Raw genomic sequence first — 25,553 nt, forward strand, 5'->3', positions numbered from 1 at the left:
GTCACTGATCAGTTCCCATGCTTCATCTGCGGTCTTGTACTTTTTCAGAGAACCATTACTAGCACCATCCAATGTAGTCTTATCCCGAGGCTTCATGCCTTTAGTGAAGTAGCTGATCAACACCAACTTGTCAATCATGTGGTGGTGGCATGCGTCCAGAAGGTTCTTGAAGTGCTCCCAGTACTCATAGAGAGTCTCCGATTCACCTTGAATAATGCAGGAGATCTCTTTCCTCAATCTATCTGTAACTTCAGCTGGAAAGTATTTTTCCAAGAATTCTCTCCTAAGCGTATCCCAGTTGGTAATAGTTGCTTCAGTTTGGGAGTAGTACCACTCTCTCGCCTTTCCCTCAAGATAAAACGGGAAGGCGGTTAGCAAAATAGAAGTTTCATTTGCACCATGACGCCTAACAGTAGAACAGGCTGTCTGAAAATTCCTGAGGTGCTTGATAGGCTCCGGAGCAGGTAAGCCATAAAACATAGGCATCAAGTTGATTAGTGCAGTCTTTAGTTCAAAATCTGTAGCCAGATTTGGATGACGCACTTAATATGGTTCAAGTGTAAAATTTGGGGCTCCAGCTTCCTGGAGAGTAATCCTCCTAGGTGCTGCGATATTATCTGCACGTGAATCAACTGAATCAGTAGCAGAGGAGCTTGTTTCTCCCTCAGATGGCCGTTTAGATTTGCCCTCAGATGAGACTGGTGAATCGATAACAATAACTTCACCACCCTCAGAGGCTAACCGATGTCGAGCTCGCCTAATACGTGAAAGAGTTCTTTCAATTTCAGGATCAAATGCAGCTAAGCTCGGATCAGGCAGTGAACGTGTAATTCAATGAGAGAAACATGTAGCTTATGGTAATAAAATAAAATAAAATATGTAAATAAATAAAATTAAAAATATTTACACCAACTAATAATTTAGCACGCTATTGCAACCCCCCGGCAACGGCGCCAAAAATTGACGAGAGGCGGAAGTCAGCCAATTAAGAAATTAATATAATAAATACGTTGCGAGTATAGTTATTAACCAGCAAAAACCTGCTCATCGATTTAGAAAGGTTGTCACAAAATTAGAATAAAGATACTGGGAGTACGAATCCCAGGTCGTCCCCCAATGAGTTGACAAAGGGTGCTATCTTATTAATCGGGAGTTTTCCGAGAAATTTTGAGAGTTGAATGACAGAAAATAAATAATTGTAAATTAAGGCAAAGTAAATTAAAATAGATTTATATAATCAAATAAAAAGCCTTGACTGGGGGAATAATTAATTAGAAGTTCTATCCTTGTTGGAATTCTCTCAAGTGTAGCATTAAAGGTTGTTGTTTTCACTTAGTTAACCCTTACTAAATAAAGGAAAGTCAAGTGAGTGAGCTAACTCTTATTCGCAAATCCTAGTCCTCTCCCTTGGGAAGGTCTAGCATTAGTAAATAGAGAATTAGCCAACAACTTCCAATTTAACTAATCACTTGAGCATTCCAACTCAAGTGTCTCCTTTTAATCAACCCCCATGTCAAGTTGGGAATCTACTCCATTGACATGAAAATTACTTGCATAGAATTAAAAAGGGAATAAAAGAAAGACATGATAGACAATAACTACAAATCAATTAAAAGTAAAAGTAATCCTTTGCATAAATAAATTATAAAAACAATCCAATTGTAAGTCTAAACAAGAATTCAGAATATGAAATAGCAAGGGAATAAGAAAACAAACTAGAATAGTAACTTCGACGGAGGTGATGACTCTTCCCAACATCCATGAATGTAAAGAAAACCTAGAGGAAGAGTAATTTTTTTTCTCTCTAGATTCAGATCTAAAACTAAAACTATGCTAATGAGAATGTGTGTTGAGTCTCTGCATGTCCCCTGGCTCTAGTCTGTGTTTCTGGGCCAGAAACTGGGTCAAAACTCGGCCCAAAATCACCCCCAGTGTTTTCTGTTAGTTCTGCAGATCACGCATGTCACGCGTACGCGTCAGTCAGTCACGCGTACGCGTTGATAAACCACTATTTTATGATTTATATTGTGTTTAATTGAGTGGTTTTTATCAAGCCATTACCTACTTATTCATATGAATTGCATGATTTTATAAACCAGTATTGACAGGAAACGCTGCGGGCGATTTCGGGCCACATTTTGACCCAGTTTTCGGCCCAGAAACACAGACTAAAGCTAGGGAACATGCAGAGACTCAATACACATCCACACACATTCAGATACATTGATATTAGGATTCCTTTTAGTTTTAGATCAAGAAATTTAGATTAGATTTACATTGATAGTTTATGCTTTTGCTTTGGATTTTGGATGTTGAAGAGTCATTACTTCTGTTGAAGACACTACTTTAGTTTGTTTCCTTATTCCTTTACTCTTTTCAGTTGATCATTGACCCTCTTCAGATAAGTATATTGAATTTTGGATTTATTAATATATAGAGTTACCTTTACGTTTAATTAATTATTAATTCTCTATTTTATTTTATTTAATTTATTATGTCTTCTTATATTTTTATGAGTATTAAATCCATGTCAATGGAGTAGATTTTCTACTTGATATGGGGGTTGATTAAAAGGAGTCACTTGAGTTGGAATGCTTGAGTGCTTAGTTACATTGGACGTTGTTGGCTAATTCTGTATCTACTAATGCTAGACTTTTCCAAGGGAGAGGACTAGGATTTGTGGATAAGAGTTAGCTCAATCACTTGACTTTCCTTTATTTAGTAAGGGTTAACTAAGTGAAAACAACAACCTCTTTACACTACACTTGAGAAGATTCCAACAAGGATAGAACTTCCAATTAATCATTCCCCCAGTCAAGGCCTTTTAATATTAATAATAATTCTTAGTTTATTGCTTTAATTTACAGTTATTTTAAACTGCTCATTATTCAACTCAAACTTTCTTGAAATTTACTGATTAATAAATTAGCATCCTTTCCTGCAACTCGTTGGGAGACGACCTGGGACTCATACTCCCAGTTTTTTTATTTCTAAAATTTGTGACAACTTTTCTGAATTGACAAGGCGAACCTTAGCTAATTAAGAACTATACTCACAACGTATTTTTATTTCTCCTTTATTTCTTGTGCTCCTTCCATTTTTGCAAGCTTCCTCTCCATCTTCTAAGCCATTCCTGCCCTATAAAGCCTGAAAACACTGAACACACAGATCACGACATTGAATAGTATAAAGAAGGATTTAAAATACATAAATTAAAGGCTTAGGAAGCAAGTTTTCAATTATGGAACAAAACTAGGAAGGAATTGTAAAATCATGCAAATTATATGAATAAGTGGGCAAAGACTTGATGAAACCACTCAATTGAACACAAGATAAACTATAAAATAGTGGTTTATCAACGCTACGTTCCCTTGGAAGCTGCAACCAAGTGCCCATCTCTGATCCACTTTATCAAAGGCCAAAAAGCCCACTCCAAGTACTTGATGACTAATTTAGAAAGTGTATAAATAGTAGAAAATTTGATTTCAATAGGACTTTTTCGTTTTACCATCTTTTTATTTTTCCTTTTAGTTCTGTTTTAGGAGTTCTGAGATCTGATTTTATTTTGCTTTCTATTTTTCTTTCTGTTCTTCATATTCTGCATTTTTCTTTTCTGTTTTGGTACTAGAGCAATGATGAACTAAACCCCAATTTCATTAGGGGGAGGAACTCTGTTGTAATTCCAATGAATCAATAAAATTCTTCTTCTTCTCAATTCAATTGTGTAGCTATTGGGTATCTTCTGTTTTGATTTTGAGTTATTCACTTCAAAAGGGGGTTTAATTCAGTGAATGCTTATGTGAGCCTCAGAAAAGGAATCACTTGCATTAGAATTGGAGCTCTATCCTTCACTACTCTCTTGATCAACACTATTTGGGAGGAATTGAGATCCTGAGAGTTAGTGTGGCATATGGATGAGAGAAATGTACTTAACCTCTTCTAATGACAATTAGATCAAGGAATTGGCAAGATTGATTGTGATTAGAGATATTGGATTGCCAAGGAATTGGGATCCAATCAATTTCAATCTGCTATAGATCTACCAAATGATTGAGAAAGGAGTTAAATCCAATTTGATTCAGGAAGGATTACAGTACCTCCAAACCATGATGAATCACTTTCTTTAAGTTTTTCCAACTTAGATCTCTCTGATTTTTACTGCAATTTATATTCTGTTTGATTTCCTAGCACCCAATTCCCTTTCTAATTCATGCAATTTAAGTTTTCTGGCAATTTAGATTCTGCAATTTAAATTTCTTGCACTTTAAGATTCAGCTATTTACCTTTCTTGCAATTTAAGTTTCAGCTCTTTTACTTTCTATTCAACTCAAGCCTATTTCTTCTCTAAGATATTCATTCGCACACAAGAACATGATGAATGTGATGATTATGTGACGCTCATCACCATTCTCACTTATGAACGCGTGCCTGACAAACACTCCCGTTCTACATGAAAGCAAGCTTGAATGCATATCTCTTAGCCTCCTGATCTACGATCAGAGTCTTCGTGGTATAGGCTAGAATTATTGGCGGCCATTCTTGAGATCCGAAAAGTCTAAACCTTGTCTGTGGTATTCCGAGTAGGATCTGGGAAGGGATGGCTGTGACGAGCTTCAAAATCGCGAGTGCTGGCGTAGTGACAGATGCAAAAGGATTGCTGAATCTTATTCTAGCATGATCAAGAACCAACAGATGATTAGCCGTGTGGTGACAGTGCATTTGGACCATTTTCACTGAGAGGACGAGATGTAGCCATTGACAACGGTGATGCCCAATATACAGCTTGCCATGGAAAGGAGTATGAATGATTGGATGAAACCAGTAGGAAAGCAGAGGTTTAGAAGGAATAAAAGCATCTCCATATGCTTATGTGAAATTCTCACCAATGAATTACATAAGTATCTCTATCCTATTTTATATTTTAATTATGTTTTAATTATCAATTCACCATAACCATTTGAATCCGCCTGACTGAGATTTACAAGGTGACCATAGCTTGCTTCAAGCCGACAATCTCCGTGGGATCGACCCTTACTCACGTAAGGTTTATTACTTGGACGACCCAGTGCACTTGCTGGTTAGTTGTGCGAAGTTGTGACAAAGAACTAAGATTATGAACGTGCGTATTAAGTTTTTGGCGCCGTTACCAAGGAATGAACGATCACGATTTCGTACACCAAGTTTTTGGCGCCGTTGTCGGGGTTTATTCGAGTTTAGACAACTAACGGTTCATCTTGTTGCTCAGATTAGGTAATTTTATTTTAATTTTAAGTTTTTGTTTTTATTCTTTTTACTTTCGAAAAAATTTCAAAAAAAAATAAATAATAAATTATTCTATGGCTTCAGAATTTTTAAGAATGAATTCTAGCGTTTCACGATGATCTGTTGAAGTCTGGCTGGCTGTGAAGCCATGTCTAATCCTTTGGACCGAGATTTCAACTTATCATCACAAGAGTCCGTGGACTCCCATCTGATCAGCTGTTGTATGCCTGATTTGTATGCTAAATCTTGGCTGGCCGTTGGCCATGTTTAGTGTTTTGGACCGGAGCTTTCACTGAAAGCTTGGCTGGCTAGTAAGCCATGTCTAATTCCTGGACCGGAGTTTTAGACTAACATTGCATGATTCTTGGAATTCTCATTAGAAATCTTGAAATCCTTATTTTTCTTTTTCCAATTAATTTTCGAAAAATCCAAAAAAATTTATAAAATCTTAAAACCAAAAATAATTTGATGTTTCTTGTTTGAGTCTTGTGTCAAATTTTAAGTTTGGTGTCAATTGCATATTTTTAATTTTCACTAAAGAAATTTTCGAGAAAAAATTCATGCATGGTGTTCATCATAATCTTCAAGTTGTTCTTGATGATTTCCCTTGTTTGATCTTTGCATTTTCTTGTTGTGCATCTTTTCTTGTTTCTCATATGCATTTTCAATTTGTTAGTGTCTAAAGTGTGAAAATTTCTAAGTTTGGTGTCTTGCATGTTTTTCTTTTCTTAAAAATTTTCAAAAATAAGTTCTTGGTGTTCATCTTGACATTCAAAGTGTTCTTGGTGTTCATCTTGACATTCAAAGTGTTCTTGCATGCATCATGTGTTTTGATTCATAATTTTCATGTTTTGAGTCTTTTGGTTGTTTTTCTCTTTCTTCGTTAAAAATTCAAAAATCAAAACAATATCTTTCCCTTATTCTCTCATAAATTTTCGAAAATTTGGTTTGATTTAGTCAAAAATTTTTTAAATTTAATTGTTTCTTATAAATCAAATCAATTCTTCAATTTAAAAATTCTATCTTTTTCAAATCTTTTTCATTTTTTCTTTCACAATTTCGAAATTTTCAAAATTTATTTTCAAAAATCTTTTTCTTATTTTATTCCATATTTTTCAAAATCTTTACAAATAATTAATGTGATTGATTCAAAAATTTTTTCAAGTTGTTACTTGCCTATTAAGAAAGGTTCAATATTTAAATTTTAGAATCATATCTTTTAGTTTCTTATTAGTCAAGTAACCAATTTCAATTTTCAAAAATCAAATCTTTTTAATTTTCAATTCAAATCTTTTTCAAAATGATTTTCAATCATATCTTTTTCAAAATCAATTTCTAAATCTTTTCTAACTTCTCACCTTTTCAAATTTAATTTTCAAATCTTTTTCAATTAACTACTTGACTTTTTTAGTTTATTTTTAAAAGTTTTCTATTTCAATCATATCTTTTTCAAAACCACCTAACTAATTTTCTCTCTCTAATTTTTGAAAACTCCTATCCACTTTTTCAAAATTTTTTCTAATTAACTAATTGTTTTAATTTTTAATTTTAATTTTACTCCTTCTCTTAATTTTCGAACTCTCACTGCATTTTAAAATAAAAACAAAAATATTTTTCTTTTATTTTTAAATTAAATTCGAATTTTCTCCCCCCTCTCTCATCTCCTTCTATTTATTTATTTATCTACTAACACTTCTCTTCTACTCATAATTCGAACCCCATCTTCTTCTCTGTGTTCGAGTTTTTCTCTTCTCCTCCTTCTATTCTTCTCCTCTTATACTCACATAAGGAATCTCTATACTGTGACATAGAGGATTCCATATTTTCTTTTCTGTTCTCTTCTTTTTCATATGAGCAGGAACAAGGATAAGAACATTCTTGTTGAAGCTGATCCTGAACGTGAAAGGACTCTGAAGGGGAAGCTAAGGGAAGCTAAAGCACAACTCTCTGGAGAGAACCTGACAGAAATTTTCGAAAAAGTTGAGATGGCCGAAACCAATAACAATGGTGGAGGTACAAGGAAGATGCTTGGTGACTTTACTGCACCAAATTCCAACTTACATGGAAGAAGCATCTCAATCCCTGCAATTAGAGCAAACAATTTTGAGCTAAAGCCTCAATTAGTTTCTCTGATGCAACAGAACTGCAAGTTTCATAGACTTCCATCAGAAGATCCTTTTCAGTTCTTAACTAAATTCTTGCAGATCTGTGATACTGTTAAGACCAATGGGGTTGATTCTGAGGTCTACAGGCTTATGCTTTTCCCGTTTGCTGTAAGAGACAGAGCTAGAATATGGTTGGACTCTCAACCTAAAGATAGCCTGAACTCTTAGGATAAGCTGGTCACGGCTTTCTTAGCTAAGTTCTTTCCTCCTCAAAAGCTTAGCAAGCTTAGAGTGGATGTTCAAACCTTCAAACCGAAAGAAGGTGAATCCCTCTATGAAGCTTGGGAGAGATAGAAGCAACTGACCAAAAAGTGTCATTCTGACATGCTTTCAGAATGGACCATCCTAGATATATTCTATGATGGTCTGTCTGAATTATCAAAGATGCCATTGGACCATTCTGCAGGTGGATCCATTCACCTAAAGAAAACGTCTGCAGAAGCTCAGGAACTCATTGACATGGTTGCAAATAACCAGTTTATGTACACTTCTGAAAGGAATCCTGTGAGTAATAGGACGCCTCAGAGGAAGGGAGTTCTTGAAATTGATACTCTGAATGCCATATTGGCTCAGAATAAAATATTAACTCAGCAAGTCAATATGATTTCTCAAAGTCTGAATGGATTGCAAGCTGCATCCAACAATACTAAAGAAGCATCTTCTGATGAAGAAGCTTATGATCCTGAGAACCCTGCAATAGCAGAGGTGAATTACATGGGAGAATCCTATGGAAACACCTATAATCCCTCATGGAAAAATCATCCAAATTTCTCATGGAAGGATCAACAAAAGCCTCAACAAGGCTTTAATAATGGTGGAAGAAACAGGTTTAGCAATAGCAAGCCTTTTCCATCATCCTCTCAGCAACAAACAGAGAATTCTGAGCAGAATCCATCTAGCTTAGCAAATATAGTCTCTGATCTATCTAAGGCCACTCTAAGCTTCATAAATGAAACAAGGTCCTCCATTAGAAATTTGGAGGCACAAGTGGGCCAGCTGAGTAAAAGAGTCACTGAAACTCTTCCTAGTACTCTCCCAAGCAATACAGAAGAGAATCCAAAAAGAGAGTGCAAGGCCATAACCTTACTTCACTACAAGAAAAAAGGCCTATGGCCACGTTTTTTTTTTTGCCACGCTTTAAAAGCATGGCCAAAAGTGGTCAATGGCCATGCTTTTGTGAGGGTGGCGATTGAATAGAGATTTGGCCACGTTTTTTCTTGCCACGCTTCGAAAACGTGGCAAAAAGGGTCAACGGCCACGCTTTTGAAAGGTAGCAGTTGATTGGACATATGGCCACGCTTTTTTTTTCACGCTTTAAAAGCGTGGCCAAAAGTGGTCAATGGCCACGCTTTTGTGAGGGTGGGGATTGAATAGAGATTTGGCTATGCTTTTTCTTGCCACGCTTCAAAAGCGTGGCCATAGAGAGAAACTGGGACGTTTTGAAAGCGTGCGACAGAGTTTCATTACGGAAACACTTATAAAGCATGGCCATATCCTAGTACTCATTTGACACGCTTTAAAAGCGTGGCCAAAAGGTATTTTTTTAAAAAAAAAAAAACTAATAACCTAGGCCCCAACCCAATAACCCTCAAACTTGGCCAAAAGCTTCAATCGGGACTCTCTTACTCTCAACTCTTACCGTCACTCATCAATTTCGATCTCACTTCAACTCTCGTGAAACCCTCACCTAACCCCTGACTCAAGCTCCAGATCAACCTCGCCGTTTCGTCCCTTCGGATTCCCATAAAAGAGTTGAGACGCTGAGTGGAGAGGATCTCCAAGAAGCAGATGCGGTGGAGGTTGCGCCAGTGGTCACCGTACGGCGAAGTTATCACCACGGCATTATTGTAGGTTAGGTGCTTGGTCTTGGGGGAACGGAAACGATTTGCGAGGACGATGTCATTTTTGGTAAAACATTCTTCGGCTAAGGAGGTGGAGGAAACGACCATGGAGAGTTGGGAACTGAAGCGGAACGAGAAAATGGGACCGTATTTTTGTGATAAGGCGTAGAAGGTGCGGAAGACGGGTGGTTTCAGGTGGTAGAGGTTACCGATTAGAGGAAGAGGCGGTGGAGATGGTGGTAGGTTTTTGAATCTCTTTGTGAATAGCTTGTAACAAGTGATGAAAACAACGAAGAGAAGAAGAAGAGAGTTATAATACGAAAGTTCCATCATTATGCTTTATCTGAATAAATTTGGAAGCTTAATGCAGAAGAAGCTTTCTGACATCACCAACTCCTCACACCACCTTCAAGAACAACAAAAACCACCAGAGGATACTACTTCTTCTAATTCTGCTGATAAGGATTGCATTCAACAACTTCTAAAGGTTTAATTTCTCTCATCATCCTTGTTTTCAATTTGTGTTATTATTTAAGTACTTGAATTTTTTTTATGCAGGAAAGAATGACTCTACTGAAGCTCCTAGCTGAGAAAAAGTATCCTCTCATATAATCTATGAAAATATATAATTAGGAAGAATTTGCTTTTGTTTTCCTTGATTAAAATTAGAAACAGTAAAATAATTGAATGGACTAAAGCTGAGATGCAGATGTTAAGAGGCAATGTTAAAAAACTGCAACTACAGAATTGGAATCTTGCTCAATCAAACACACACATGCTAGCGGTACATTTTACATCTTATACATTCATATTAATATCATATTAATATCTGATATCTCAATTTTATAGTTGGCCTGCTAACTGTTTCTTTCCTTTGCGGCATTATAAAATCTGAACAAAAGCTTGAAGTTAAGATTGTGGTCTGGTTTTCAATATTTCAGGCTGAAGCCTCTGGTAAGTCCCAAATGGCCATAGAAAAAATGGTAGAAGGACGATTACGCAAGTACTTTGAGGAAGTTGTGCTGATGGAGCAAAAGTTTATTGTGAATGATACAATGAATGCTAAGGTATGTGAGGTTTCTCTATGTTTAATCAGGATTGTTAAGAAAGTTGAGGCTATGGTCACTTTATGATTTTGATTGGTGAAAGAAACAAAATCTACCCATGCATCTGTTTGGTCAGAATCTAGTATCCTCTTTTTTGAAAAACTAAAAATAAAAGAGAATTTCACCATCTTCTTTTACAGTTTAACAATAAAGTGGGATAAATGCCATTATATGTTGGCAATTACCCTTTACAGTTCAACTATAATTGTGTCTATGACTCTAGTAGCAAAATAGGAGAACTTTGGTTACTTACTTCATTATTCCACACTTGCCGTTGTAAAAGAAACTATGGTTTGGTCAACTATAATGTAAAATAATAAGGGAAAAATGATGGTGAACTTTATGCATAAAAGTTTCATTCTCTTTCTTTGAATTTTCATAGGTTACTTGTTCCTATCAATATCATTCAAGTCCTAAATCTTTTCATGGAGGATGGATGAAATAAAATCTAGTATTTTTAATTTGGATCCAATTATACCCAACTGATCTAACATGACCATAATTTTAGCTATCTAATAAAAGGAGCAAAGACTATTTTTTAGCTATGGTGTTTTCTATTTTCAATATTTTACATATTTTGTGTCTTTTAGGAATGGAGAAGGATCCATCTATGGAGTGTATGTTTATTTGATCATTCAATAGCTAATAATTTTTGCACACTGCAGACGATGTTGGATAATCTATTCAAGGAGGTGGGTTCACCTGTGAGGGTTGTGAGCGCGGTGGTACTTCCAATATGCTAAAGTAAAAAATTAGTTTGATAGGCATTGTACAGTATTTATAGTGGATACCTTTGTTGGTAATTCAAATTGCTTTTGTCTTGATGATTGTTTTGGTAACAGATTTTGTACTTCTTTGGCAGATTAGAAATTGTTTCTAATTGTAATCTGCACACAACAAACAAGGATTCGGTAATTGAGGAACCTGTTTCTAGCATGGGAGTTTGTCTGAGTGCCCAAGTTAAAGTTGAGAGCCCCTACAACACTAGTATTCCTTCCTTAATTCTCTTCTTCTTGGCTATGACCCTTTTAAGTGGAAATGCCTTTTTTACAATAATTGAGTTTGGATATTTGTGCTTGCATGTATATTATTCAAGTTTGTCCCTTTCTTCTCTCTCAATGCTTTTGAAGGAACCAAGGCAGAATTTTGATTAGCTAAAAAAGATGGATTTAGGCATTCTTTTCTTTCTCTTTCACTTGTTTAATATATTTGATTTGTTAATTGAATTTACTCTCTCTTAAACTGGTTATGTCTTCTAATTTCTCAATTTAGTATACAAAATGTCTCTTTACACTATTTTGATGCTTATGAATCTTGACAATAATTGAAGATTCAGAACCAAGTGATCCAATTTGATCTATGACATTGTAATTAGATATGAAGATCTAGTGTGATTGCTCAAAGAACCTTACATTGGATTAAGACATGATATTGGTGAAGGTTTAACTGTAATTGATATAGTAGTTCCATTTGGCAGGGGGTGAACTCAAGTCTTACTTATTATATTATATTGGTGAAGGTTTAATTGTAATTTCTCATTGATTCTTGCTTGATTCACTTATATATTATATTGGCTCACTTATTATATTGAGTTTTTCTTGAAATGTTAACACACACTTATATATTATCTCTCATAGTTTGCTTGATTTTTACAACCTTAGTTCATTTAATGTTTGTTTCTAAAAGACTTAGCACTAAGATTGAGAGAATAATGAAAAGAGAGGAAATGAATTCTGCAGAATATAGAAATTATGATATTGAATATGTGATTTGTGTACTTGATTACATTATACAATCATGTTATCCACTTTATACACATGTATAAGAGATTGAGTTGGTCTAAGAGTATAACAGAACAACTAACTAACTAATAAGCACAAAGGGAAATTAGTTAAAACAGATATTCTTGAAGGCTTTCTTGATTGCTCTATCACTTGGTCCTTATGCTTTTCTGATGCATTGCTCTTATATCTATCAATATCATATACACACTAAAAATTAATTAGTAAATTAGATTGTGTATATTTGTGTATAATAAATGTATTATTTAATTCATTTTCAATATATATTTCTTCATTTTAATATATATTTGATATAAATAATTTATTTGATAGCATGCCAAAACATTTACACTAGAAACAGGAGTTAATGTTAATGGAACAAACTATATATATTATGATTGAGTTGATCCCATAGTTTTCTTAGATTATATTATTTTATTTCTAGAACATACTTCATGATTGGGATGACGAAGAATGCTTGAAGATATTAAAGAATTGCTGGAAGGCTATACACCGAATGATGGAAAGGTGATTGTGGTGGACAAAGTTCTTCCTGCAGTGCCAGAGCAGACAGATGTTGCTAAGATGGCTTTCAGATCTGATGTTTTAATGATGTTTCAAACGCCAAAAGGGAAGGAACGAACCTACCAAGATTTGTAAATCCCACCTTAGTAAATCTGTATAATGATTATCAAATTTGGTAAGCTAATTGAAGTATTAAATAGCATTGTATTTTTTGCTCAAATTGAAAAGCTTGTTGAGAAATTAGAATTTTGAACTTGAGATTTATTTTGTATTTAAGTATTAATGTATAAAACAATTATAGCAAAAATTATATGTCGGTAATTACTATTTGATTTGTCTTGTAATAAAAATTGCATACTGGTTTGGTAATAAAAAAGGACTGAAATTTATATTGTGTAGTGATGAAGGTAAAGTCAAAAAAAGGATTTTTTTTTCAATTTGATAAGGCTATCGCCACGCTTTAAAAGCGTGGCCGTATCTCTCCCTATTGCCATGCTTTTAAAGCGTGGCCGTATCTCCCTATTGCCACGCTTTAAAAGCGTGGCCGTATCTCTCCCTATCGCCACGCTTTAAAAGCGTGGCGGTATCCCCCACCTACAGCCACGCTTTAAAAGCGTGGCCGTATTTCCCACCTACAGCCACGCTTTTAAAAGTGGCAATTTGTAAAAAAACATGGCAAAAAAAGCGTGGCGGTAGCTCAAAAAGCGTGGCGAAAAGCTATCGCCGTGCTTTTTTCAGCTTTTCGCCATGCTTTAAAAGCGTGGCAATAGAGCTATATTCTTGTAGTGATTGGTGTGGCCGAACCCAGAGAGGAGGAGAAGGACGTAAATCCTAGTGAGGAAGACCTCCTGGGACGTTCACTGACCAATAAGGAGTTTCCCTTTGAGGAACCAAAGGAATCTGAGGCTCATCTAGAGACCATAGAGATTCTATTGAACCTCCTTTTACCATTCATGAGCTCTGATGACTATTCTTCCTCTGAAGAGGATGAAGACATCATTGAAGAACAGGTTGCTAAATATCTAAGAGCCATCATGAAGTTGAATGCAAGTTTATTTGGTAATGATACATGGGAGGATGAACCCCCCTTGTTCACCAATGAACTAAGTGCATTGATAAGGCAGACATTGCCTCAGAAGAAACTAGATCCCGAAAAGTTCTTTATACCTTGTACCATAGGCACCATGACCTTTGAGAAGGCTCTGTGTGACCTTGGGTCAAGGATAAACCTCATGCCACTCTCTGTAATAGAGAAACTGGGAATCTATGAGGTACAAGATACAAGAATCTCACTAGAGATGGCAGATAAATCAATGAAACAGGCTTATGGATTAGTAGAGGACTTGTTAGTAAAGGTTAAAGGTCTTTACATCCCTACTGATTTCATAATCCTAGACACTGGGAAGGATGAGGATGAATCCATCATCCTTGGAAGACCCTTCCTAGCCACAGCAAAAGCTGTGATTGATGTAGACAGAGGAGAGTTGGTCCTTCAACTGAATGAGGACTACCTTGTATTTAAGACTCAAGGTTCTCCTTCTGTAACCATGGAGAGGAAGCATGAAAAGCTTCTCTCACTGCAGAGTCAACCAAAGCCCCCACAGTCAAACTCTAAGTTTGGTGTTGGGAGGCCACAACCAAACTCTAAGTTTGGTATTGAACCCCACATTCAAACTCTAAGTTTAGTGTTGGGAGGTCCCAACAATGCTCTGAACATCTGTGAGGCTCCATGAGAGCTCACTGTCAAGCTATTGGCATTAAAGAAGCGCTTGTTGGGAGGCAACCCAATGTTATTTAATTATATCTATTTATTTTCCATTACTATTTTATGTTTTCTTTAGGTTGATGATCAGGTGAAGTCACAAAAACTACTGAAAAATGAAAAACAGAATGAAAACGGCATTAAAAACAGCATTTAAACGCCAGTAAGAAGCATCAAACTGGCGTTTAACGCCAGAAAGAAGCATCAAGCTGGCGTTAAACGCCAGAAACAAGCACCAGACTGGCGTTTAATGCCAGAACAGAGCATGGAATTGGCGTTAAACGCCAGGAACAAGCAGCAAGCTGGCGTTTAACGCCAGACATGCATTCTAAGGGTGTTTGCACGCCTAAATGGAGCAGGGATGTTAAGTCCTTGACCCCTCTAGATCTGTGGACCCCATAGGATCCCCACCTACCCCACCTCTTCTTCTCTCCTCTTCACACCCTTTCATAACACACTTCCCCTCCATCTCCTCTATTTTCTTCTTCTTCTACTATTTTCCTTCTTCTTTTGCTCGAGGACGAGCAAACATTTTATGTTTGGTGTGGTAAAAGCATTGTTTTTTGTTTTTTTCATAACCATTAATGGCACCTAAGGCCAGAGAAACCTCAAGAAAGAGGAAGGGGAAGACAATTGCTTCCACCTCTGAGTCATGGGAGATGGAGAGATTCATCTCAAAAGCCCATCACTAAGAAAAGGATGGAGCAAACAAGAGAGCCCACTTTTGGACCTCAACAAAAGCATGAGGAAATTCCTCATCATGAAATCCCTGAGATGCCTCAGAGGATGCACTTTCCTCCACAAAACTATTAGGAGAAAATTAACACCTCCCTAGGAGAATTAAGTTCCAACATAGGACAAATAAGGGTGGAACATCAAGAGCATTCTATCCTCCTCCATGAAATTAGAAAAGATCAAAGAGCGATGAGGGAGGAGCAACAAAGGCAAGGAGGAGACATTGAGGAGCTAAATCACTCCATAAGATCTTCAAGAGAAAGAATTAGCCGCCATCATTAAGGTGGACCCGTTCCTTAATCTCCTTGTTCTTATTTTCCTGTTTTTTGGTTTTTGAGCCTTATGTTTTATTTATGTGTGTGTCTTTACTATATGATCATTAGTGTTTAAGTGTCTATGTCTTAAAGCTATGAATGTCCTATGAATCCATCACCTCTCTTAAATGAAAAATGCTTTTAATCACAAAAGAACAAGAAGTACATGATTTCGAATTCATCCTTGAAACTAGTTTAATTATTTTGATGTGGTGACAATACTTTTTGTTTTCTCAATGAATGCTTGAACAGTGCATATGTCTTTTGAATTTGTTGTTTATGAATGTTAAAATTGTTGGCTCTTGAAGAATAATGAAAAAGGAGAAATGTTATTTGATAATCTGAAAAATAATAAAATTGATTCTTGAAGCAAGAACAAGCAGTGAAGAACAAAGCTTGCAGAAAAAAAATGCGAAAAAAATGCGAAAAAAAATTTGGCGAAAAAAAATATATTAATAAAGAAAAAGAGAAAGCAAGCAGAAAAAGCCAATAGCCCTTAAAACCAAAAGGCAAGGGTAATAAAAAGGATCCAAGGCTTTGAGCATCAGTGGATAGGAGGGCCCAAAGGAATAAAATCCTGTCCTAAGCGGCTAAACCAAGCTGTCCCTAGCCATGTGCTTGTGGCGTGAAGGTGTCAAGTGAAAAGCTTGAGATTGAGCGGTTAAAGTCGAGGTCCAAAGCAAAAATAGAGTGTGCTTAAGAACCCTAGACACCTCTAATTGGGGACTCTAGCAAAGCTGAGTCACAATGTGAAAAGGTTCACCCAGTTATGTGTCTGTGGCATTTATGTATCCGGTGGTAATACTGGAAAACAAAGTGCTTAGGGCCACGACCAAGACTCATAAAGTAGCTGTGTTCAAGAATCAACATACTGAACTAGGAGAATCAATAACACTATCTGAATTCTGAGTTCCTATAGATGCCAATCATTCTGAACTTCAAGGGATAAAGTGAGATGCCAAAACTGTTCAGAGGCAAAAAGCTACTTGTCCCGCTTATTTAATTGGAGCTAAGTTTCATTGATATTTTGGAGTTTATATTATATTCTCTTTTTTTTATCCTATTTAATTTTTGGTTGCTTGGGGACAAGCAACAATTTAAGTTTGGTGTTGTGATGAGCGGATAATTTATACACTTTTTGGCATTGTTTTTACATAGTTTTTAGTATGATTTGATTAGTTTTTATTATATTTTTATTAGTTTTTAAATAAAAATCACATTTCTGGACTTTACTATGAGTTTGTGTGTTTTTCTGTGATTTCAGGTTATTTCTGGCTGAAATTGAGGGACTTGAGCAAAAATCTGATTCAGAGGCTGAAGAAGGACTGCAGATGCTGTTGGATTCTGACCTCCCTTCACTCAAAGTGAATTTTTTGGAGCTACAAAAACCCAAATGGCACATTCTAAATTGCGTTGGAAAGTAGACATCCAGGGCTTTCCAGCAATATATAATAGTCCATACCTTGCACGAGTTTTGATGACGCAAACTAGCGTTCAAATGCCAACTTCCTGCCCTATTCTAGAGTTAAACGCCAGAAACAGGCTACAACCTGGCATTTAACTCCAAAAAGAGTCTCTACATATGAAAGCTCAATGCTCAGCCCAAGCACACACCAAGTGTGCCCGGAATTGGATTTCTACATCATTTACCTATCTTATATAACCCTAGGTACTAGTTTAGTATAAAAACTACTTTTAGCGATTTATTTCACATCTCTGGTTAGTCTTTGACTAATTTTATGTTCTGAGATCATGTTTAAGGGGCGGGTCATTTGGCCATGCCTGGACCTTGTTCTTATGTATTTTCAACGGTAAAGTTTTTACACACCATAGATTAAGGTGTGGAGCTCTACTGTTCCTCATGAATTAATGCAAAGTACTATTATTTTTCTATTCAACTCAAGCCTATTTCTTCTCTAAGATATTCATTCACACACAAGAACATGATGAATGTGATTATTATGTGACGCTCATCACCATTCTCACTTATGAACGCGTGCCTGACAAACACTTCAGTTCTACATGAAAGAAATCTTGAATGCATATCTCTTAGCCTCCTGATCTACGATCAGAGTCTTCGTGGTATAGGCTAGAATTATTGGCAGCCATTCTTGAGCTCTGGAAAGTCTAAACCTTGCCTGTGGTATTCCGAGTAGGATTTGGGAAGGGATGGTTGTGACAAGCTTCAAACTCGCGAGTGCTGGGTGTAATAACAGACGCAAAAGGATTACTGAATCCTATTCTAGTATGATCAAGAACTGACAGATGATTAGCCATGTGGTGACAGCACATTTGGACCATTTTCACTGAGAGGACGAGATGTAGCCATTGACAATGGTGATGCCCAATATACAGCTTGCCATGGAAAGGAGTATGAATGATTGGATGAAAGCAGTAGGAAAGCAGAGGTTCAGAAGGATTAAAAGCATCTCCATACGCTTATCTGAAATTCTCACCAATGAATTACATAAGTATCTCTATCCTATTTTATATTTTAATTATATTTTAATTATCAATTCACCATAACCATTTGAATCAACCTGACTGAGATTTACAGGGTGACCATAGCTTGCTTCAAGCCGACAATCTCCGTGGGATCGACCCTTACTCACGTAAGGTTTATTACTTGGACGACCCAGTGCACTTGCTGGTTAGTTGTGCGAAGTTGTGACAAAGAACTAAGATTATGAACGTGCGTATTAAGTTTTTGGCACCGTTACCAAGGAATAAACGATCACGATTTCGTGCACCAGTAGGGTTGGGTTTGATCATAGGTGTGAAATTGGGTGGGAAATTTGATTTTGAAGTGGGTGGGAGTTGGTGGGACTCATGATGGATATGGGGAAGTGATATGGATGTGATTGGGCTAGGGTTTATAGGAAAGAGTGTATGGGAAAGTGTGAGAGTAAGAAGGAATAAGTGGGATAGGTAAAGATGCTGTGGGACCCATTGGTCCTGAGAGGCTAGGAAATTCGGATTTCCTGCCCACTGCACTGGCATTTGAATGTGCAGGGTCTGTTCCCTGACTGGCATTCAACTTCAACAACACTCCATCCAAAGTGTTTTATTTTCACTGCTTTCAGATTTCTGTCTCTATTCTCACTGCTGTATATGATCATGAACTTAAATTATAAATTAAAGAAAAATAAAATAAAAAAAATAAAAATAATTAATTAAGGTTGGGTTGCCTCCCAACAAGTGCTTCTTTAACGTCATTAGCTTGACAGTTAGATCCTTACGGAGGTGAGGTATGGGCTCAGATTTTCGCCCCTTAGAGTGAACTTTCTTCCTGTCTTCTCATGAATGAGCTCCACATGCTCTAGAGATAGGACACGACTCACTGTATGTGGTATGACTAGTTTTTTCGTGAAGACAACTCTCATGCTAGGTGAGAGGCCTTTAGTTGGGACTTTCTTGTCACTCCAGCCTTTAGGTACTTTCTTCTTAGTACCTTTGTGCTTAGAGCTTGTTGATGGCTGCCTAACGCCAAACTTAGAATTGATGTTTGGGGCCTCTGTAAAGCTTTGCACAGAAAGATGGAGTTGGAACACTAAATGTTGCACAGTTGTCTCTTTCTTATTAGAGGGAGAATTGGGATTGGACATTTTGAACAAGATATAGTCAACTCCTAGTTGGAAAACCATTTCTCCCTTAGCCACATTAATCATGGCTTTTGCAGTAACTAGGAAAGGTCTTTCTATGATGGTAGAATCATCCTCATCCTCTCCTATGTCCAAGACTATGAAGTTTGTAGGGATGTAGTGGTTTTCAACCATCACCAAGACATCCTCTACTAAGCCATATGGTTTCTTTATTGACTTGTCTGCCATCTTGAGTGAGGTGTTTACAGCCTGCACCTCAAAGATTCTCATCTTCTCCATTACAGAGAGTGGCATGAGGTTTATGCTTGATCCTAGGCCACACAAAGCCTTCTCAAAGGTCATGGTGTCTATGGTGCAAGGAATCAGGAAGTGTCCAGGATCTGAAAGCTTTTGAGGTAGCTTCTGCTGAACCAAAGCATTGAGTTCTTTGGAAAATAATGGATGTTCTTCCTCCAAAGGCTTTGTACCAAATAACTTGGCATTCAGCTTCATAAGAGCTCCTAGGTATCGAGCAACTTGCTCTTCCATAGTGTCTTCATCCTCATCAGAGGATGAGTGTTCATCAGAACTCATGCACTGCAGAAGTGCAAGTAAAGGAACCTCTATGATCTTTATATGAGCTTGGCTTTCCTTAGTTCTTGGATAGGGCTTTCTTGAGTGGGTGTTAAGCACTCATAGTGTGTGCCTTTACTGGCGTTTAATGCCAGCTCTGATAGCTCTTTGGGCATCGAATGCCCATGCTGTGTACCATTACTGGCGTTAAACGCCAATTCCTCTATCCTTTTGGGCATTGAACGCCCAGTAGGGGTATCTTGGCTGGCGTTCAATGCCAGCTTCCCCGTCTGGTTGGGCGTTGAACGCCCAGTGAGGGGTTCCTCATTGGCGTTCAGCGCCAGAGTTCCTGTCTGTTTGGGCGTTGAAGGCCCAGCTAGTGCTCCCTGGCTGGCGCTCTGCTGCCATGATGGGTGTTGAACGCCAAGTAAGGGCTTCCTCACTGGCGTTCAGTGCCAGACTTGCTGCCAATGTTGGCGTTGAACGCCTAGTGAGGGCTTCCTCACTGGCGTTCAATGCCTTTCCAGTCTCCCCAGATTCGACCTTTACCTCAGAGGAGATGGCTTTGCACTCTTCTCTTGGGTTCACCTCAGTGTTGCTTGGAAGAGTGTCACGGGGAGTCTCAGATATCCTCTTGCTCAGTTGACCAACTTATACCTCCAAGTTTCTAATGGAGAACCTTGTTTCATTTATGAAACTATGAGGGGTCTTAGAGAGGCTGGAAACCAGAGTGACAAAGGTAGATAGACTTTGCTTAGGGGTTTCCATGTTCCCTTGAGAAGATGGGAATGGTGGTCTGTTGTTGAACCTATTCTGGTTCCTTCCACCTTGATCGTTATTGAAGCCTTGCTGAGGCTTTTGTTGATCCTTCCATGAAAGGTTAGGATGATTCCTCCATGAAGGGTTATAGGTGTTTCCATACGGTTCTCCCATGTAGTTCACCTCCTCCATGGCGGGTTGATAAGGATCATAAGCATCTATATCAGGAGATACTTCTTGGGTGCTGCCAGCTGCAGCTTGCAATACAGTCAAATGCTGAGAGATCATAATGACTTGCTGGGTCAATATCTTGTTCTGAGCCAACATAACATTCAGAGTATCAACTTTGAGACATCCTTTCTTCTGAGAGACCCCATGGTTCACAGGATTTCTTTCAGAAGTATACATGAACAGGTTGTTTGCAACCATCTCAATAAGTTCTCTAGCTTCTGCAGGTATTTTCTTCAAGTGGAGTGATCCACCTGCAGAGCTGTCCAATGAGATTTCAGACATCTTAGACAAACCATCATAGAACACGCCTGTGATAGACCATTCTTAGAGCATGTCAGGAGGACATCTCTTGATCAATTGCTTGTATCTTTCCCAAGCTTCATAGAGGGATTCACCTTCTCTTTGTCTGAAAGTTTGAATTTCCACTCTAATTTTGCTCATCCTTTGAGGAGGAAAGAATTTAGCCAGAAAAGTATTAACCAGCTTTTTCCAAGAGTCTAGGCTCTCTTTTGGATGGGAATCCAACCATATCTTAGCTTTGTCTCTTATAGTAAAGGGAAAGAGCATAAGCTTGCAGACTTCAGGATTTACTCTATTGGCTTTTACAGTATCACAGATTTGCAAGAATTCAGCTAAGAACTGATGTGGATCTTCCATTGGAAGTCCATGAAATTTGCAATTCTGTTGCAGAAGAGAGACTAACTGAGACTTAAGCTCAAAATTGTTAGCTTCAATGGCATGTACAGAGATACTTCTGCCATAAAAGTCAGAGGTTTGCGTGGTGAAGTCACCAAGAACCTTTCTTGCCTCTTCTTGAGGTTCAGCCATGTCTTTAATCTCTTGATCAAGATTTTCTGAAAGGTTTCTTCCAGAGTGTTGTGTTCTAGCTTGTTGTAAGCTTTTCTTTAAAGTCTTTTCAGGTTCAAGATCAAGATTAAAGAGAGGTTCTTTATTCCTGTTCCTAGTCATAAACAAGAAAAGACGAAAATGAAGAAAGAAAGGAAGCTTCTATGTCTGATTTGAATATAGAAAGCTTCCAGTGAGATCTGAAGAAAAAAGAGGAAGATAGAAAAGTGAAGATGGAAGATGAGAGAGGAGAAGAGTTCGAATAAATAGAAGTGGAGAAGAAAAGAATTAGAAGTAGAAAAGATAAATAAGAATTAAAATATTTTTATTTTTATTTTATTTATTTATTAATTTCGAAAATAAGGTTAATAAATTAAAAAGAATTGAAAATTAGTTATTGAATTTTTGAAAATAGAAGAGAGAGAAGAAGGAATTTTCAAAAAATAAGAGAGAAGAATTAGTTAGAAAGTTTTGAAAAAGAAGGGAGAGAAAATATGAGTAATTAATTAAGAAATATTTTAAAATAAGATAAGATAGATGGTTAGAAAAGATTTAAATTTAAAAATTTAAAATTAGAAAAGATAAGATAAGAAATTAAAAAGATTTGAAGAAAATTTGATTTTAAAAATTGAATTTTTAAAAGATAAGATAAAACGTTGAAAAGATTTGAAAAGGATTTGTAAAAGATAAGATTTGAAATTTGATTTTGAAAAAGATTTGATTTTAAAGTTTGAAATTTGAATTATTAAATTTTAAATTTCGAAAATTGAATTTTGAAAATTAAAATAAGATAAGATAAAATTTTTGAATTTTGAAGAAAGGTAAAAAGATAAGATAAGATTTTGAAAAAGATAAGATTTTGAAAAGGTTTGATTTTGAAAAGATTTAAATTTTGAAATTAAAATCTGAATTTTTTAATGAAAATTTCAAAAGTTAGGTTAAAACAAAAATAGAAAAGATATTTTTTTATTTTTGAATTTAATGAGGAAAGAGAAAAACAAGTAAAAGACACAAAACTTAAAATTTTTAGATCTAGGACCCCAAGTTTTCGAAAATTTGAAGGAAAAATAAAAAGGGACACCAAACATAAAAATTTTAAGATCAAAATAAAAAGAAAAATAAGAACACTTTGAAGATTAAAAAGAACACCAAGAACAAAACTCAAGAAATTCAAAGAACACAAGAACATGTAAATGACACCAAACTTAAAATTTTTGAAAACCAAACTCAAAATTTTCAAAAACTAAAAGAAAAATACAAGAAGACACCAAACTTAAAGATTTGACACAAGATTTAACCAAATAAACTATTTTTGAAAATTTTTTGAAAGAAAGACTCAAAGTTTTCAAAAAAATCAACAAGAACAAAAACAAAAGACTCAAACCAAGAACAAAGATTAAACAAAGAAAAGAAAAGTATTTTTCAAAAAGGTTTTTGATTTTTTTTAAAAATACGAAGAGGAAAATAAAAATAAAAGACTCAAATAAAATAATAAAAAAATTACCTGATCTAAGGAAAAAGATAATCCTTCAATTGTCCAAACTCGAACAATCCCGGCAACGGCACCAAAAACTTGGTGCACGAATCCCTACACTCCGTACAACTGTAGCAGCAAGTGCACTGGGTCGTCCAAGTAATGCCTGAGCGAGTCAGGGTCGATCCCACGAGGATTGTGGTTTGAAGCAAGCTACGGTTATCTTGCAGGTCTTAGTCAGGCAGATAGAGGAATTGGTTTGATTGTTTGATAGAGTGAAAAAGGTCTAAAGAAGAGTACATACAATATTCTTTGTAAATTAAATGTAACCAGGAATAGGAAGATGGTTAAGGATCAGAGTGGCTTTGTCTTTCTGAATTAACTCTGGTATTACTGTCTCCTTTGCTTGTGAATGATTTTTTCTATGGCCGGCTGTATGTGATCAACGCCGTATGGCCACGGTCATCTAATGTGAATGAGGGTGAAGCTCTAGCAGTTCATTCTCTTTGGTGATCCTACTCAAAATGCCACAGACAAGGTCGAATCCTCCGGATCAGAGAATGCTGCTTCTTTGGCTTCTAGCCTCTACCACAGAGTTTCCAAAACCATTGAGAACGCTCCATTTGGACATCTGTAGCTCCAGAAAAGCTCTTTCGAGTGCAAAGAGGTCAGATCTAGACAGCATCTGCAGTGCTTTCTCTGTCTCTGAATCAGACTTTTGCTACAACTCCTCAATTTCAACTAGAAAATACCTAAAATTGCACAAAAACACACAAACTCAAAGTAGAATCCAAAAATATGAAATTAACACTAAAACCTATAAAAACTTAATAAAAACTAAATAAAACATACTAAAAACTATATGAAAATGATGCCAAAAAGCGTATAAAATATCTGCTCATCATACGACATTTAGCGTCCTCAGCATGTCTGCTTGCACAAATTACGGAGCTCCTGGCACTAAACGCCAGGTCAGGGCGTTTAGCGCCAACTAGACAGAGGCCTTGCACGCAGCACGAGACGCCTGTTGCCAAACACCAGGCTCAGCATTTGGTGCCAGCTTGGCATCTTCACTTTTTCTCCTTTTTCTTCTGCATGAACTCTGCCAAACTTGCCCGGATTTTTTCTTGAAATAATTAAAACCATAATGTGCCTCAAAGTAGCATCCAAACAGGCTTCAAACACTAAAATCTCAGTAAAACTTAATAATTTCATGTCAAAAATAATAGAAAAATATAGAAAAGGTGCTCACCCATCACCTGGTGTGCCATGCCTCTATGTGGCGTGTGAAATGGTAGGTCCCCTGCTTCCTATCGAATACTTTTTTGGTTGCTTTTTTGTTTGTACTTTGGTCCTCTTTTGCCTTCATTTTCCTGTTATCGAATCAAAATCCAAAGGGCTGAAAGTACTAATAAAACTTCGTGTAAAAGCCTATGATAACAAGCAACAAGCAGTGAATTCCATCATGAAATACCCAAGAAAAGTACTTAAGATGCTCATGCATCAGAAAGAATTTATGTTTTGAGTTCGAATTATTAAGAAAATGATTATGCTTTGGGTTTGATTTATTGAAAAAAGGGTTTATGTTCTGAGTTTGACTTATTAAGAAATGATTTATATTTTGAGTTTGATTTATTAAGAAAAGGATTATGTTTTGAGTTAAATTTAAAGAATCATATTTTTAGGAGTTTTAGCAAATTTACGGTATTTGAGTTTGATTGGCAAAGAGAAATGATTTTGAGTCATTCGAAAAAGATTTAAACTAAAAATGGTTTTCACATTGGTTTCGCAGATTTTGATTGAGTAAATATGAGTTTTATGAAAGAGAATAGGTTTAGAGTGACGTTGTTTTGAAGGTTTCGGAAAACGTTATAAAAAGTGGTTTTGGTTTTAAAGGAGAATGATTTGACAAAAAGTGATTCTTGGCGTTTGGTGAACTGAATATATATTGCTATTAAAGAGCAAGTTGAGATTGAGGAATCTCTCTCTTGCTGCGATAGACATGTCAAGGTTGAGGATTCCCTCTCTTGTTGTGATGGATAAGCTTGAGGTTGAGAATTTATTCACTTATTGCACCGAAAAGTTGGATAGAAGGTCAAGGATTTCCTTCGGTTTAAATATGTATTGTTAATTCTAATTTTGGTTATGTTCGACTATGTTGGATTGAAATGAGTTGTGGATTGATATGGTGAGGACGGTGGTTTTATCTTGCTCACGTATAGACAAGTTGAGATTGGGAATTCTCTCTCTTGCTGTGATAAACAAGCTAAGGTTGACGATTTCCTCTTTTGTTTCGGTGGACAATCGGGGTTGAAGATTCCCTCTCTTGTTACATCGGGGAATTGAATGGAGAAGGTTGAGGATTTTCTTTGATTCAATTTCTAGTTGTGGTATGAACAAGTTGGGTTGAGGATTCCCTATCATTACATCACAGTCTCTCTCTGAATGGGAGGTTGAGGATTCCTTCCTAGAAGGTTCAGGATTCCCTTTGTTAAGAGACCATGTCTGGGTTAGCTACCGGATGTGTCAAGTTCTAGCAGTTTAACCGACACGTGAACTCATGGCCAGTAGGACAGGCATACATCATATGTATCTGTG

At 36.6% G+C, this 25,553-nt stretch overlaps 1 protein-coding gene, 1 non-coding gene and 1 pseudogene across 2 annotated transcripts; 2 read left to right on the plus strand and 1 right to left on the minus strand.

Moving 5' to 3' along the window:
* Positions 1–9,055: 9,055 nt before the first annotated feature.
* Positions 9,056–9,598, minus strand: LOC107637815 (isoflavone 3'-hydroxylase pseudogene; annotated as a pseudogene).
* Positions 9,599–9,602: 4 nt separating this feature from the next.
* Positions 9,603–11,528, plus strand: LOC107636552 (uncharacterized). The gene is made up of 6 exons (XM_021121199.2): positions 9,603–9,755; positions 9,827–9,864; positions 9,944–10,052; positions 10,210–10,335; positions 11,040–11,099; positions 11,217–11,528. Exons 1-6 carry the CDS (start codon positions 9,603–9,605, stop codon positions 11,526–11,528), a joined length of 798 nt encoding a protein of 265 aa, XP_020976858.2.
* Positions 11,529–20,961: 9,433 nt separating this feature from the next.
* Positions 20,962–21,070, plus strand: LOC148567899 (small nucleolar RNA R71). The gene has a single exon (XR_015883106.1). It is a non-coding gene; the product is annotated as a small nucleolar RNA R71 (small nucleolar RNA).
* Positions 21,071–25,553: the final 4,483 nt, after the last annotated feature.

Source organism: Arachis ipaensis, chromosome B4, assembly GCF_059453495.1.
Source record: "Arachis ipaensis isolate K30076 ecotype BB chromosome B4, ASM5945349v1, whole genome shotgun sequence".
NCBI classification, from domain to species: Eukaryota; Viridiplantae; Streptophyta; class Magnoliopsida; order Fabales; family Fabaceae; genus Arachis; species Arachis ipaensis.

Coding starts and splice junctions, on each gene's coding strand:
- LOC107636552 (XM_021121199.2), top strand. CDS start 9,603: ATGCTTTATCTGAATAAATTTGGAAGCTTAATGCAGAAGAAGCTTTCT. Junction 9,865..9,943: donor AAGCTCCTAGCTGAGAAAAA/GTATCCTCTCAT, acceptor AATTAGAAACAG/TAAAATAATTGAATGGACTA. Junction 10,053..10,209: donor CAAACACACACATGCTAGCG/GTACATTTTACA, acceptor TCAATATTTCAG/GCTGAAGCCTCTGGTAAGTC.